This window comes from Oryzias latipes, chromosome 24 (genome assembly GCF_053564925.1).
Source record: "Oryzias latipes strain Hd-rR chromosome 24, Olatipes_Hd-rR_3.1".
Lineage (NCBI taxonomy): Eukaryota > Metazoa > Chordata > Actinopteri > Beloniformes > Adrianichthyidae > Oryzias > Oryzias latipes.
In genome coordinates, this window is record NC_136260.1 from 11,847,337 (window position 1) to 11,861,899 (window position 14,563).

Sequence of the window (14,563 nt, forward strand, 5' to 3'; positions counted from 1 at the left end):
GCAGGTTTACCAGAAGAGGGAAAAAACCCGCTGCGCCATTTATTCAGTGATTACGGTAGGAGAGAGGCCGTCCTCCTCCCCTCCCCACTCAACCGCCGTTTCAGCGCAGCTCTCCGCCGGCGAAGACTTCTCGGACAGCGGGTGCTATTTTGGCGCAGTTTCCTGTCTATAGGCGTTCAGTTATTTATTTATCGTCGATTTTTTAAAAACTGTTTGTACTCTTGCATTCAAAATGAGCACAATTAACGTGAAAAAGCTGAAAGTGAACGAGCTGAAAGACGAGCTGAAGAAGCGTAATCTGTCGGACAAGGGGCTGAAGGCCGAGCTGATGGACCGCCTGCAGGCCGCGCTCGACGAGGAGGCCCTGGTCGGGGATTCTTCTGCGGCCCAGGAGGGATCGGAGGAGGAAACCCTCGAACAGGCCGCCGAACAGGAGGTGATGGGAGAGGAAGAGGAAGGCGACGGCCCGATAGAAGAGAGCATGGAGGCTAATGAGGAAGAACAGGATAATGATAATGGGGACGAGGGCAATGGCGTAGCGGATGACGAAGACATGGGTGAGGGGGAAGAAGGCGACGAAGACGACGAGATGCTGAAGGGAGATGTGGACGACATGGAAAAAATTGACACGGAGGATGGTGAGCCCGGGGAGCAAGCTGCTGAGGGTGAGTCTGGTGAAGTGATGCTGAAAAGGTGGCTGGCTGAATGGACTGTGGCTGGCTGTTTTTTTTTTTCGGGGGCTGGTTGCGAAGATTTTAGCGCGTTACCAAGGAGCGTCCATGTTGAACACGGCGGCGTGATTCAAGCTAGTTAGCATTAGCAGCTAGCATCGGTCACCTCCTCTTAGTTAATCGTTTTGTAACTCTAATTACGCGTTACCATATTCTCTCAGGCACGTTTTAAAGAGTCGTTTCAAAAACACAATTTAAAGTTTAGTAATAGTTTTAATTAAATTTATATGCCGAGAACCGTCCTTTTTGGTTGACCTTTAAGCTTTTTCTTTCGATTTTGTAAGGTGTGTTAGCTTGTCAGCTAGCGCGATTTCCTTTGTTTCTGGTGTAGTGCTAACAAGCTAATTTAGCAGGGTTAGCCATTTCAGATTTTCCCTTCCTGTTAAGACATAAAGGGGGAATTTGCAAGCCACAAATCTTGTATCTTACTGTCATTTGTACAATCTCACTGGAATTACTTTTGAAACATTTCATTTCCCAGTCTGCACAAATAAAATAAACAGGAGAATATCTGCGATGGCTAACCCCAAATTTAAATAGTGGTAGCTCAGCTGGTTCTGCTGCTTTTGTTTAGCTAGTTTTTTTTGTCGTGGTTTTTCTGTTTAATAAAGGTTCCAAAATCATACAGTGTAACAAATGGGGAGGTAGTTTAAAACCATATCTAAATAGCCTTACTTGCATGATTTATTTATCCCCCTTAAACAGTAAACTTTCCCTTATAAGTTAATCAAACCCCATTGACAATGGTGTATTTTTCAGACTTTTATTTCGCCCCCACAAAGCATCACTCATTTATTTTATAATTTTTGGCCAGTTTATTGTTTAACTACCTGGTCTTAAAAGCTGTCATAACCATTTGATTGTACTGTATTTTCAGTGTAAGTATAGTGCTGCCTCTTTGAACATTCATATGAATTATGATGGACACAATGTAACTAATGAACGGGCTTTGTGGGCCAGAACCCCACTGCTAGTCCGACCTCTCTCTCTGTCTCAAAAAGGAGCACCTCATTCTATATCTTTGTTCTATTTTCAAAGGGGATGCGGACAAAGACACGAATGCTGATCAGAAGAATAAGAAGGGTGTTAAGAGACGCCGGGAGGAACATGGAAGGGGCTACTTTGAATTTATTGAAGAGAACAAATACAGCTGGTAAGGATGGGACAGAGCAAAATGGCCTTCAGCATCCCTGAAGCGCCATCCATAGCTTTGTTGGATTGTATTGGCTTTAAGTGCCAATGCACACATTTCTAGCAAGAGGAAAACCCTCTGTTTTTTTGTTTAAAATAAAAAGTATTCTCTTATTTAATAACTTTCACACATGTGTTTTCAGGGTCATCCCTGACTACCTAAAGAGCCTTACCATTTACTCTACAATGCCCACTCACATAGCGTCTTTAATGGACTGCATTCTGTAGCAGAAGTGCATCTGTGACTTTTCACATCTGTTCCTCATGCCACTTATTGTTTTGTTTCTTTTGGAAAAGCCCGTTGTGTCCTTAAGGTGAATGGAGGCTACTCTAAGCAAAACCCACAGAGGGAAATAGCAGGTGTACACTTTTTCAAAAGGAGGGGTGGGTTGAGGAAAGTAGCCGAGGGGTCTGAAAGAAAGTAGCACACAAGGATTTAGGAGATTTAAAGAAAAAAATCAAGATTATTGGAGCGTCCACGGAGGAGCTTCGGTAGTGATCGTCCATGTTTTTTCGGAGTGTTCTGCCTTTTTGTTGTTGTTTTCTCTCTATCACACTCTTGTTGCTGTTTCTGTATCATGTTTGTGTAAAATGTCATGTTGTGTGCGTTTGGAAGAGTTTTTATACCCCGCGTTCTGTGACCTCATGCATGGCTTGCAAGGGAGTTCCAGTGTGAGTGTGAACATGAACTTACTTTTTTTGGTCACGTGTGTTGTTTTCATTGCACTACCTGGACGCTGAAGATCGATGGGCACAGCATCAAAAATGTTGGCTGTTTTATTTATTTTTAAATTGTGATCACTTATTTCTGGTTGTGTTAATCCAGGAAAGTCACTTCCTGCTTCTCCAAATTGTCCACTTGACGTTTTTAGGGATTTATCAGTTTAATCTTTGCCCATATTTTCCCTTCTAAACAACATAACCTGCTTTCAAAATAATCTAAAATAATTTTTAAGCTTTAAGGACCTTTGTGGTAAAAGTGGGTTTACATCAGGCCTTTGTGTTAAAGTCCCACTCTGATCATCTTTAGATCTATTTTGTAGGCGTTCCCAGTGGTTTCTTAACCATGAATATAATGTTTTTGTCCAGAAACCTGTCGATTTCTAGGACATAGTTCCTGCAGAGCAGCGGTAGTTCATGAGAACTTCACCTGAATTATAAGTAGGGCTGTTGGCGCTGAGCAACTCCAACCCCCCCTTCCCATCCACTTTGCTGAGAGCTCTCTTACAGCCCCATACCCCTAACCTAACATTTGTGCTGCAACAATAGTGGCAAGCAAAATAAGAGATATTTAACCTACATGACAAATATGCTCTTCTTGAAATGGCAATTTTTTTTGTCTGCTACAGATTCTCAATTTGAATGAAGAAATATTCAGAAATGCCATTTAAGCTTAATTTTCTTTACATCGTATTTTCTGTTCAGGGAGCACATTCATAAAGGGCAATCAATAAACGTTTGTCATATATAAGGCAGATCGAACTATAAGGCGGACTAAGCAAGACGTGAGTCGCCAGTCAGAGTTTATCTGCGATTAAAGTAACTCTAGACTGTTAGAGACATGATACACGTTAGCCATGCGAGCGTATTCAAAATAACTCCAAACCAAGTTTGCTACTCGTTAAAAACAACATGAAAATTTGACAGAGTGCCATGTACCTCTCAAAATCGCTTGAACATCAGTGAACTCAGCCAGAATTAATCCATATAGAAGGTGTTCTAGATTATAATGTCGTTTTTTTACAAAAAATTAAGGCCTATAGTGCTGAAAATATGGCATGGCCCCCATCATCGGACCACAAAAACAAGTTAAAACAGCAATAACGAGATTTTTCATCAGAGTGGGCGAATTTTTTCACAACTGCTGTGAAGTGAGGTTGACAGAGACTGACAGACACTCATGACAGCCATGGAACGGCTGCTGGCAGGGCTTTCTTCTTTGCTTGTGTTTTAGATTTCGTTGGATCCTCAAGGTAAGTGTCTGCCAAGGCCTACAATACAGAAAAACACAAGCAGGTGCTTAATAAACCCAGGTTAAATTCCCATTATCTGTGATTCCCACTCCCCTCTCCAAAACACATGTTTTCAGCAAGTGGTCTCCCCAGCATTAATACACTTCATGCAGTTACTCTAAAGTCTTTGTTGACTTGTTTGTTTCTTTTTTCAGCGCTTCTTTCAAATCTCCGGTTCCCCCGCTGGAGGAAGAAGATGAGCAGTTTGATGACACTAAAGTCTGCTTGGATACCTGTAAGCCTTTCTAACTGCTCAGGACCAAACTTGATTTAAATTCACAAGTTTAACACTTTTGTCCCCTTGTGCCTTAGACAACTGCGACCTGCACTTTAAGGTGTCGCGGGACCGCTACAGTGCCTCATCTCTCACCATGGAGAGCTTTGCTTACCTCTGGTCTGGGGGCAAAGCCAACTATGGCGTGAACAAAGGCAAAGCCTGCTTTGAGATGAAGGTGGGCGGGTTCTTCCAGTGCAACACACAAGCTCATCTTAGGCATCCGTTACTTTTTTTGTTAATTTTTTTTGCTTTTTATGTCTGGCAGATTACAGAGAAAATTCCAGTGAAGCACATAACTAGCAAAAACATGGAGATTCATGATGTGCAGGTTGGATGGTCTCTGGTCACTGGTTCACTACTGTTAGGTGAGTTTTGTCAAACAAACAGTTTATAGTTGGTTTATTTTGTCTTACAGTGCCAACTGTGTTTATTATACTTGTTTAAAACATCTAAACCTGGTTGAATTTTTTAGTTTCTTGTAAATCAACAATACAGTGAACTTTGATTTACAATTTAACTGCAGTCCATAAAAATGGAAAAGCCTCAGTAGAATGCTGCTTATAAGTGGCTCTTGAGGAATATCACTGTCAGGAGAGCTCCCTCTAGTGGTTCATGAAGAGCACTACATGTGAATCTAAAAACTCATCTTTGGCTGTTTTATGGTCTTTTTCTTCACCTCAGCACTCACAGATCATGCAACAATTTACAAAAAACAGCTGATTGGACCTTTTTTCTTTTGGTTTTGTTTAGGTGAGGAAGAGTTTTCCTATGCATACTCTGGGAAAGCCAAAAAGACCACAAACTGCGTGACGGAAGACTTTGGAGAAGCATTTGATGAGAATGACGTCGTCTGTTGTCTCATTGTAAGATCATTTATGAAAGAAGCGAGGCTTCAAATGTAAGTTTTTATCTGATACAAATATAGTTTTGCTTTTTTTTCCCCTCCCTCTCATAGGACTTTGAGGGTGATGAGGTGGTGTTGTCCTTCTCCAAAAATGGTGGAGAACCATCTGTGGCCTTCCATGTCAAGAAGGATTCTCTGAACGGTCAGGCGCTTTTCCCTCACGTCATGTGCCACAACTGTGCTGTGGAGTTCAACTTTGGCCAGATGGAGACTCCGTACTTCCCTGAGCCGGAGGGTTACACCTTCCTGCAGAAGATCCCCATCAGCGACAGAGTTCGCGGGCTGAAGGGGCCGCAGACCAAAGCAGACTGCGAGGTAGAGTATGGAGAAAGTTGGTTGGTTTGTCCCCTTTAAGTTCTTGAGCTTGCATTCCTTAAATCCTGTTTTATTTTGAAGATCATAGTGATGGTTGGCCTGCCAGGCTCTGGAAAGACCACATGGGTGAAGAACCACGTTCAGGAGAACCCCGGGAAGTACTACATCTTAGGCAGCGACACTATTGTGGACAAGATGATGGTCAGCACTGCTCTCTGTTCTGCCCTTACTGGGATTCTGTTGGTGTTTCTGACTTTTTCTTTGATTGATTTAAACTCAGATCAACAGCCTAAAACGCCAATCGAAAGACATTACAAAGCTGACCGCCATTTCCCAAAGAGCGCCGCTTTTCTTGGGAAAGTTTATCGAGATTGCCGCTCGCAAGAAGAGGAACTACATCTTGGATCATGTAGGTGGTCCCTACGTTCTGATTTGGGATGAGAATCTGATCATTTTCAAACACGTTAATGGAAGCACTTCCTTTTTTTCTTCTTCCAGACCAACCTGTCTGCTCCAGGTCAGAAAAGGAAGATGTGTCTATTCGCCGGCTTCCAGCGCAAAGCCGTGGTCGTTTGTCCTACTGAGGAAGAATACAAGCAGAGAGTCCAGAAGAAAGTGGAAAGTGACGGCAAAGAAGTGCCCGAGCATGCTTTGTTAAAAATGAAAGGTGACCGGTGTTAAGAAAACATTTCAATTCAAAAGATTTAATATTCACTGTGACTTATATTCATTACTGTCTGGCATTGTAGGCTTCTACGCTCTGCCGGAGGAGGGGGAAAGCTTCAGTGAAGTCATCTACGCCGAGCTGCCCAAAGACGAGGCCTCCATGCTTCTGGAACAATACAAAGAAGAAAGCAAGACGGCTCTGCCCGCCGAGAAGAAGCCCAACCAGGGCAGCACCACTCCCAAACGAGGAGGGGGCCAGCGCAGCGGCAACCGAGGGGGCAAGAGCCAGTTTGGACGCAGTGGTCCCGGTCCGAGGGGAGGTGGTCGCGGCGGCTTCCAGAACAGAGGGAACTTCAGAGGACGTAAGTTGATGGATTAAAGGTCAAACTTTAAACCTGTAAGTCTGTGACGCGTGTGGTGATGCATAGATTTATTCACAGCTCCTGCCCCCCGAGGAGGTTTCAGTCGGCCCCCTCGCGGCTTCCTACCACCACCAGCTTTCAGAGGGGGGTTCCCCACCCGTGGAAACTTCAATCGAGGCGGCGGCCCCATTCCTAGCTTGGGCGTGTCCCACAGAGGCGGTTCCATGAGAGGAAACATGGGCCCCAGGGGAGGCCCCATAAACCGAGGAGGCCCAATGAGCAGAGGGAACATGGGCAGAGGAGGAGGAGGAGGCAGCATGAACCGCGGGGGCAACCGGGGTCATCACAGCCAGGTAGGGCGGGTGATGGCATCCAACGTTTTGGACCTGAATACACTCTGTTGACACGTCCAGTCATGGTTCTCACTGTTCTCCTCAGTTCCAACCAAGAGGCGGTAACCGTGGCAACTTCGGCAACAAGAACAGAGATTTTGGCAACAACAGGAACAGCGGGAGCTTTGGCAACAGGAACGGGATGGACAAGGCTCAGGCCTTCAACCAGAGCTGGCAGCAAGGGGTCAGTACTCCTGCAGATTATTTCTAAATCTGGTAGATTTATTTTTGCCCCGCAGAAGAAAATTGGTAAACAGCACCCCGCCCCCAAAAAGATGACATCATGGCAGGAGAAACCCTCAAAAATGAAAGGGTCAAAATCTCTTATGGGACTCCAAACATTAGTCCAAAAAAAGTCCACAAAGGAAACCAAAGCACCTGTGTTGGGTTTTTCCAAAGAAGGTCTACAAATTATAATGTGGGAAATTCTGGGATTTTCACACAATGTGGGTAAAAAAATGGTTTGTTTCAGCGACCTTCATGACATTTTACAGACACGATGCCAGCTTAGGTCTAAAACCACGACGGAGTTTCATTGACCTTTGACTTTAGAACATCCAAAAAAGACACCTTTAGTACCAGCTACAAATTATAACTCCTAAGGATTTTCATCTATCTTCTCCTAACTCTTCTAGCATCATTGAAAACATTTTTTTCATGGAAAAGTTTTGGTTTTGGAAAATCTAGATATTTTTTTTTACTGGCATTTACATGGCGAGCTCTCAAAAGTTGCGTTAGTCTTTTCCTCTCACCTTTTTTACCAAAGTATTGTGAAAGTTTACTACATGAATCATTGGCTCAAGCTGAGCAACAACATACGACATCAACTTATTAGAAAAATAGGTGTACAAAAATCCAATGCGACCATCAAATAAAATGGTTGCTATGCAGATAAAATCAACAAAAAACTGCAGGGAGGCAACGCGTACAATTCCCTCACTGCTTTAATTTTAGTTTAGTTTTTTATCAAAAGGGCCAAAATGTGGAACTGTTTGGTTGTGTAGCATCATTGTAAAGTTATTGCAACACCAATTATTTTCTGGAGAATAACCCAGATTGTGTCTCTTCTTTTCAGTTCTGGAACCAGAAACCGTGGAGCCAGCATTATCAGCCGGGATATTACTGAGAAACTTGTTCTCATGGACTGGTGGCCGACACGGGAGAATCCACCGCTAGCCACGGAACATCCCAGCGCCCCGCCGTTCCATTTCTTCTTATTATTTTTTATTTTTTTCTTAAAACCCCACTTTTAAAGTTCGCAAACCCGCCACAGACTGTCAGACTGAGAACACCGAGCAACAACATTCCACCGGAGAAAGCAGTCAGCAGGCGCGGGTTCCGGCTCATCCCCCCTTCTTCTTTTTGTCATTTTTTTCTTTTCGAGCAGATTTTATATTTTCAACCACTTTTAAATGATTTTAAACCAACTTTAGTGGCCGACGTCTGCGGGGCAAATGTACTGTTTCCTTCTGTTCAGTTTGTGTTTCATTTGTGCTTCTTTTCTTCTCATTTTTGAATTGTAAATATATTTTTTTTGAGTAGTTTGTCAGAATTGTGAGGAACAGGACGATTGAAAGGAATCTGGCGTTTTTCTGCAGGGAAGCATGGTAGAATTTTCAAACATTTAGACTGTTTTCTGTCTGTAGTTTGCTATTGAATCCTTTAAATTGAACAAAATTTAACACGTTTTATTTTTGGTTTTGTTTACATCATCAAACCTGTATCAAACTTCATAGAGTTAACAATAAACATCTGGTTGACTTTTTTTTTTACATCCTTCCTGCCTTATGACTTCTACTTTTTTCAAAGGTGTGTTAAAGAACCTTTGGCTTAAAGGAAAACACTGGGATGGAATCTCTTAGGCTCCTTATTGCTCCATTCAAGTATTGTAGTCATTTGTAGTTTTTAGCTCCTCTAATGTTTATCACTTTGGCCTTTCGGCCATTTTCAGGATAGAACGAAGCCATTTTTGCTCTTTAAATTATGGCTTTTTTTGAAAAATATGTCTCCATTTATTTGTTTTTTTAAGACTTCATTCTCAGGAGAAAATGTCTTCTTTTTTTTCCTTTAGCCGTTCCTTTAGGTGCAGTAGAGTAATTAGTCTCAACACTGACCCCGCCCCTCTTTACCACAAGCGCTGGATTTGGCACAGGAAGGGAAGTAGCTCATTTCCACCAGCAAGTTCAAGGGCTACAGAGCGTCCCACCTCCGCTTTATTGTGCAAACTAAAGGAAGTGGCAGCTTTTCTTTTTTATTATTCCTGAGGTATCTTTATTTTGAAGTGTTGGGACCCTTTCCTGTCAATAGCTCCCCAATTTCAAGTTTCTAATTTTTTTTTTACCCTGTTAAAGCAGGATATGAAATCTCACTATAGTAGAAACTACATTTTGATGTAATTAATATGAAACCTGTAAATACTAAAATCACTATTTCAGTCCTGCATGAATGTTTATTAATGAACTTGCTAATAAATGTGGTTGAAGGATCAGCTTTCCCCCTTTTTCTAAGCTTTGTGAAAGTGTAAATGCTTTAAAATTTGCAGAATCCAGCTTTGGTTTTACAGTAGAACCTTCAGATTTTTTGTGTTGCGGCTTTAACTGATCAAACAGAAAGAGCAGATGTTTGGTTTTGTGTCTTTTTCTTCTAGGTTGTAACAATTAAAGGGATATATTGCAAATGTACGTTTTGTGTCATAACTGAAGTTAAAGTAGATGAAAGCTCATCTTTGTAACATCTAACATTTATTTAATGGGTTCATAAGGTTTTTAGTGGAGGAAAATATTCAATCTGAGATATTTCACTTTAAATAAGGTCATGTGACCCACAAGCAACTCTGTTTGAGTAACATCACTAAAACAAGAAGCACACAAAATAAATGTGTTGATTTAAGATGAAGCCGTGTCTCAATAACGTTGCTGGTTGGTTTAGTGGTCACCACTCTGCCTCACAGTGAGAAGGACCTGGTTTGAATCCCTGCTGGCTTCATTCTGAGTGAAGTCTGCCTGTTCTCGTTGTGCATGTTGTGGGTTTTCTCTGGGCGCCTCAGTTTCCACCCACAGTCCAAAGACATGCTTCCCCCTAGTTGTGTGTGTGTGTGTGTGTTACCCTGCAACACACTAGTAATCTGTCCAGGGTTGCCAGCCTTCGCCCAACAGCAGCTTGGATAGGCCCCAGCAACCCTGTGACTCTGACAGGGATTCAACTTTGGAAGATGGATGGACTTACTTTAAAGCTAGAATTGATTATAAGAAGTATTACAAAAATCAACCTTTAGTTTTTCAGCAATTTTTAAATCTTTTTACTCATGATGATCATATTTTTTGCCACGTTTTAAAAGAGCTTTAAAAGAGAATTAATATTTATTTCCCAGACAGAAACCACAAAATTGTATTTATTCTATTTATTGCCGAGAAATAATGAACATAGTTAATGTTTTTCATAGATCAGATCATTATAAATGAATTTTTATAACTAGATTTAGTAGATAATGTAAAGGTGATGCTTGTCCTGGTTCATTTTTGCAGTAGACAGGTGTGTTGTGATGCAGCTGTTGTGGATTCTGCAGCTTCTGACTTCATGTTAGATCAACGTGTGAATGTTCCCAGCATGCATCTCCACCGGACGGAATGCATTACAAAGACTCCTGATGAGAAAGCCCTGAAGTTTGTAGACTTTTGCAGTAAAATCCCCATAAATTGAATTCTCTCTCTCATAAAAAATAATTCATTTCAATCACATAAAAACAAATTACACATTTCCTCATGTGTTTTCATTAGACATTAAAAATGGAACTTTTGTGCATCCAGTGAGGAAACTTGTAGAAGTAAAAGTTCAAAGCCTTTATATGTTTCACCCGAAATGTCTCAGACCTCACTGATGAGTTAGCCAATCACATCAGAAATGACAATAACCCCCCCTGATAAGCATTGTTTAATTCAAAATTTCACATAAAAGTCATGAACCTTTTTAACTTTGAAATATTTGGTTGAAAACATACATAACAATAATCGTGACACATAATTGTGATTTTCCTTGGAAAAAATCCTTGGAAGGACTTAGTCTTGTTCAAAAACATCAAAATGTCAATTTTGTGATTTTTCCAATAAAAAATGATATTTACTACAAGAAATGTAATTTATTTGGACATTTTTAGGTTAATTGTGTAATTATTGTGTAATTTAGCAAATAATATTATCATTAAGGCACGTCAAGGTAGTCTCAAAATCATTTACTTTCATCCTAAAATATTTCAAGGATTACAGATTTGATGTTTAAGCAGAAAGCAGTCCATGTGTTCATCTTTAGTCTTTTGACTACTCTAGCAGTGTTTTTATAGGACTATAAAAAAAAGAATTACCAGTAATCCGAAAACTGCAGCTTACAGCTGCTTGGGTTCTCACAAGGATCAAAAAAGGAACCACATCTGTTCAGTTCTTAATGCCTTTACCCTGTCTTTACTCAGACTGTTGCCGGTTGATAAAGTTTTGAATGCTTTGACCTCCTGACCCAGTATTTACCACACCTTTCCGGTCAGGATCCAGTCTTTTGTCAGTACCTGGAGTCCAAACATGGAGAAGCTGTATTTAGCTTCAATATGCGGCACACATCAGGAACAGACTTCCAGAAAGCCTTAGATCAGCTCTGTTTACCTAAACCAGGAAAGTGTTTTATGATGTTTAATCCTCACGAAAATAAACCCCAGAGTAGTATTTTGATCCATTCTCAGTCTCTAAAAACCTGCGCTCTGAGCACCAGCCCCTCCCAACCCAGAAAAGCATGCAGGTCCTCACATTGTGACATCACAAAGTGGGGAACAGTCATGCTTTTGAAAGAAAAGTTTCAATTTATTTCTCAGAATTTGTTTAAAAATTGTATAACTTTTTCTTCATACAATTTTGACTTTTTTTCATGATTTTACTATTTAATTCTCATGTTTTTTCTTATCTTCTTTTACGGTGGCCCAAATACTCTGTTGTAGAGAGTAACTAATCTATTGTTATTAATTTGAAGAAGAAAAAATGACTACTCTCTGTTTGAAAGAATGCAAAATGTATCCATAATACTTCATAAAATAGTTACACAATGGTAAAAATGTGTGGATCAAATTTGAGACAAAAAAAAAACCCACAAAAGTGTCAATGCTTTTACATCGTAAACTATCTTTGTTGTAAACAAAAACCCACCAAATCACCCAACGTATCATAATTAATGCTATTTATATCTCATGAAAAATTGTTATTGCCAAAATTTCTTGTGGATTTCATCAAAGGGTTAAAGACACCTATTAATTCTAAAATAATTGGAATTTCCATCACTTTTTTGATGTAGTATGGCTTTACAGGGTCAACTTTCTCCACATTTTTATTTGAAGGATCCCCCCTTTAATACTCATTTTAAATGTTTCTTTTACTGTTTAACGTAAAGCACTTAAAATTGTCTTTGTACTGTGCAGGTAAATGACAACGGCGGAGAGGAAGGAAGAAGGAACCTCCAGCAGGGACCTGCTGACAGGACAAACACGTTTTCTTTGACATCCTCCTCTCAGCTCCAAACCACCTGTGTTTCCTCTGACCCCCCCCCTTAATTGAAGGTTCACCCTCATCAGCCATACAGGAGAGCCTGACAGGACCTCCCACTCAGACAGCAAACACAGCTTTAGGTATTGGCTCTGATTAACAAATGTTTGGCCCGATCTGAGCCTGACGTAAACACACAGGCTCCATGCAGGGCAGCCTTAGGTTTGTCTGTGTGCCGAGCCTCTTGTTCTAATAATAAATAATCATAATGACCCCCCAGGTGTTGGAAATGAGGAGCGTTTGCTGCATGCAAATGATTCGTTGAATGTGAATGGAGCCAATCACAGTTGCAGCCAGGCACTTAATTGGGCACAAAATACTTTATTTTCTAAACATAAATCATATTATGTACACATTGAAAAAATAGGTCACATCTGACAAAGTTTGGATGATTCCGATTTTAAAAAAAGAGGTTACCCCAGGCTGTACAAAATATATAAAAGTGCTGGTGGGGGGAAGATTTCTGACTCCCACTCAATTTAAATAGAAAGTACTTAGTTTTATTTATTACAATTAAATATATCCAACCCCCCCGTGACTTCATGCTATGGAGGTATTGTCCAGAGTGCATGCGCACCTCTCCACAATCATGTTGGGGAACTCGGCCACTTCGATTTCAGTGTAGTCTCCTTTCTTTACCAGGTACATGATGGGGAGCGGTGCGCTCACCGACACCGTGCACCTTCGCTCCCCGTAGCCGAAGTTGCGTTTAGGCTGCTTGCAGCCCCCCGTGCACCGGAAAGCCTGGTACCCGGCGGGTTCAATGATCCAGTACTGGGTCCAAGTGAGCGCCCGGAAGTCGATGAAGTACTGCTCCCTGCAGCAGGTGTCTTTGCTCTGGTATACATCGCAGTCCCCGCGAGAGCTGTGGAAGGGACAAAATGAAGATTAATGTACTGTTCTGCGGAGGAAAAGGGACATTGGAGGGGGCATTGGACAGAGCCCTTGAATATCTCAGTTACACCCCTGCTAGTATAACCTATTTCATCCTCATAAAAAAAAAAACTTTTTGGTCTGGAAAAAGTGTGATGCCAAATGCTCCTCCTGAGTCAGACTGTCTGCTAAAAACAAATGGCCAAAAGCTACTTGGTTAAACCCTGCATATCAAAAGCTGGCGCCCTTACCCATACTCCTCGAGGTTGAGGGTGTAGAGGACGAGCTCAGGCTTCCCCGAGGTGTGCTCAGTCTGCTCTTGGGTGGTAAAGCGCACACTCTTGGCCACCTCTGCCGCATAGCTGCCAGGTCTCTCGCCCTCGATCCACACCTCCAGGTGCATTGGCGTCTTCTGCTGCGTCTTGGACCAATAGTGCACCGCTTGGGTGACATCAAAGCTCTTCCAGCCAGACTCGTGAATGGGAATCAACCTGTGAAACAGACGGGCGATTCATTAGAACGATGAAGTTTCCGGTTCGCTACTGGGATGTTTTTTTTTTTTTTTAAATCTCTCCTCCCCCTTTCCTACCGTGAGTCCACCAGAGATGATCGGTTGGATCCATCAGGCAGAACCTCCACCCAGTATATGCTGACCCGGGCGTTGTTCACGGCGCGGTGGGCCTTCCTCTCCACCGTGAATCGCTTCTGATGCGAGGCCCGCTGGAACAGCTTCAGCTCCGCCATGGTCACTTCGCTGTTGTCCGGGATCCGCGCCTCCATGTCGAACAACATGCGATGCCGAGTCGTGTCAGAGTACACAAACTCCCCGGAGATGTCTGCAGCACAAAACATTTCGTTGCATCGCTTTAGTTTTTGTGCGTAAAACTTGTTCCGAGCACCAAACATCTACTTTACGCACGGAGTTGTTTTTTGTTTTACGCACATAACTTTCTAAATACAATTACATTCGCATATGTAGCAGATAACTGAGACACACACCTGCATTGCCAGGGATTCCTCTCAGAATGCCAGCCAGACTGGGCAAAGACCTGCGCTTCCTGCTGTGGTGCATCTTCAGCATGGACACATACTTATTTCGGATATGAGCTGGAACAACCAGGTTCTCCAAATCCCTCTTTTGGATTTTAGGAACTTCATCCAGCCCGAGTTTCTGCAGGAGCGCATCCTTCATATCCTGGTGCGTAAAAGCCTTGGAGAGGCTGAGGAGAGCGGCGCACAGGACGCAAGCGCGGAGCATATCCAT

At 42.1% G+C, this 14,563-nt stretch overlaps 2 protein-coding genes across 3 annotated transcripts; one reads left to right on the forward strand and one right to left on the reverse strand.

The window, feature by feature from the left end:
- Positions 1-38: 38 nt before the first annotated feature.
- On the forward strand, positions 39-9,531 carry hnrnpub (heterogeneous nuclear ribonucleoprotein Ub). Of its 2 annotated transcripts, none has more exons than XM_011491758.3 (14): positions 39-665; positions 1,770-1,884; positions 4,090-4,169; positions 4,247-4,386; positions 4,477-4,576; positions 4,962-5,074; positions 5,167-5,430; positions 5,512-5,631; positions 5,711-5,839; positions 5,929-6,097; positions 6,180-6,458; positions 6,537-6,811; positions 6,897-7,034; positions 7,926-9,531. In XM_011491758.3, the coding sequence occupies exons 1-14, from the start codon at positions 233-235 to the stop codon at positions 7,974-7,976; spliced, it is 2,406 nt and encodes an 801-aa protein (XP_011490060.1). In that variant the 5' UTR covers positions 39-232; the 3' UTR covers positions 7,977-9,531. The 2 variants fall into 2 exon arrangements, with proteins under 2 accessions (XP_011490060.1, XP_011490059.1); XM_011491757.3 differs by having other exon boundaries at positions 48-665; positions 6,525-6,811.
- A 3,435-nt stretch (positions 9,532-12,966) lies between these two features.
- Positions 12,967-14,563, reverse strand: lft1 (lefty1). The gene is given in 4 exon segments (NM_001163090.1): positions 12,967-13,291; positions 13,551-13,790; positions 13,889-14,135; positions 14,299-14,563. Coding segments are annotated over 4 exon segments (1,077 nt in total).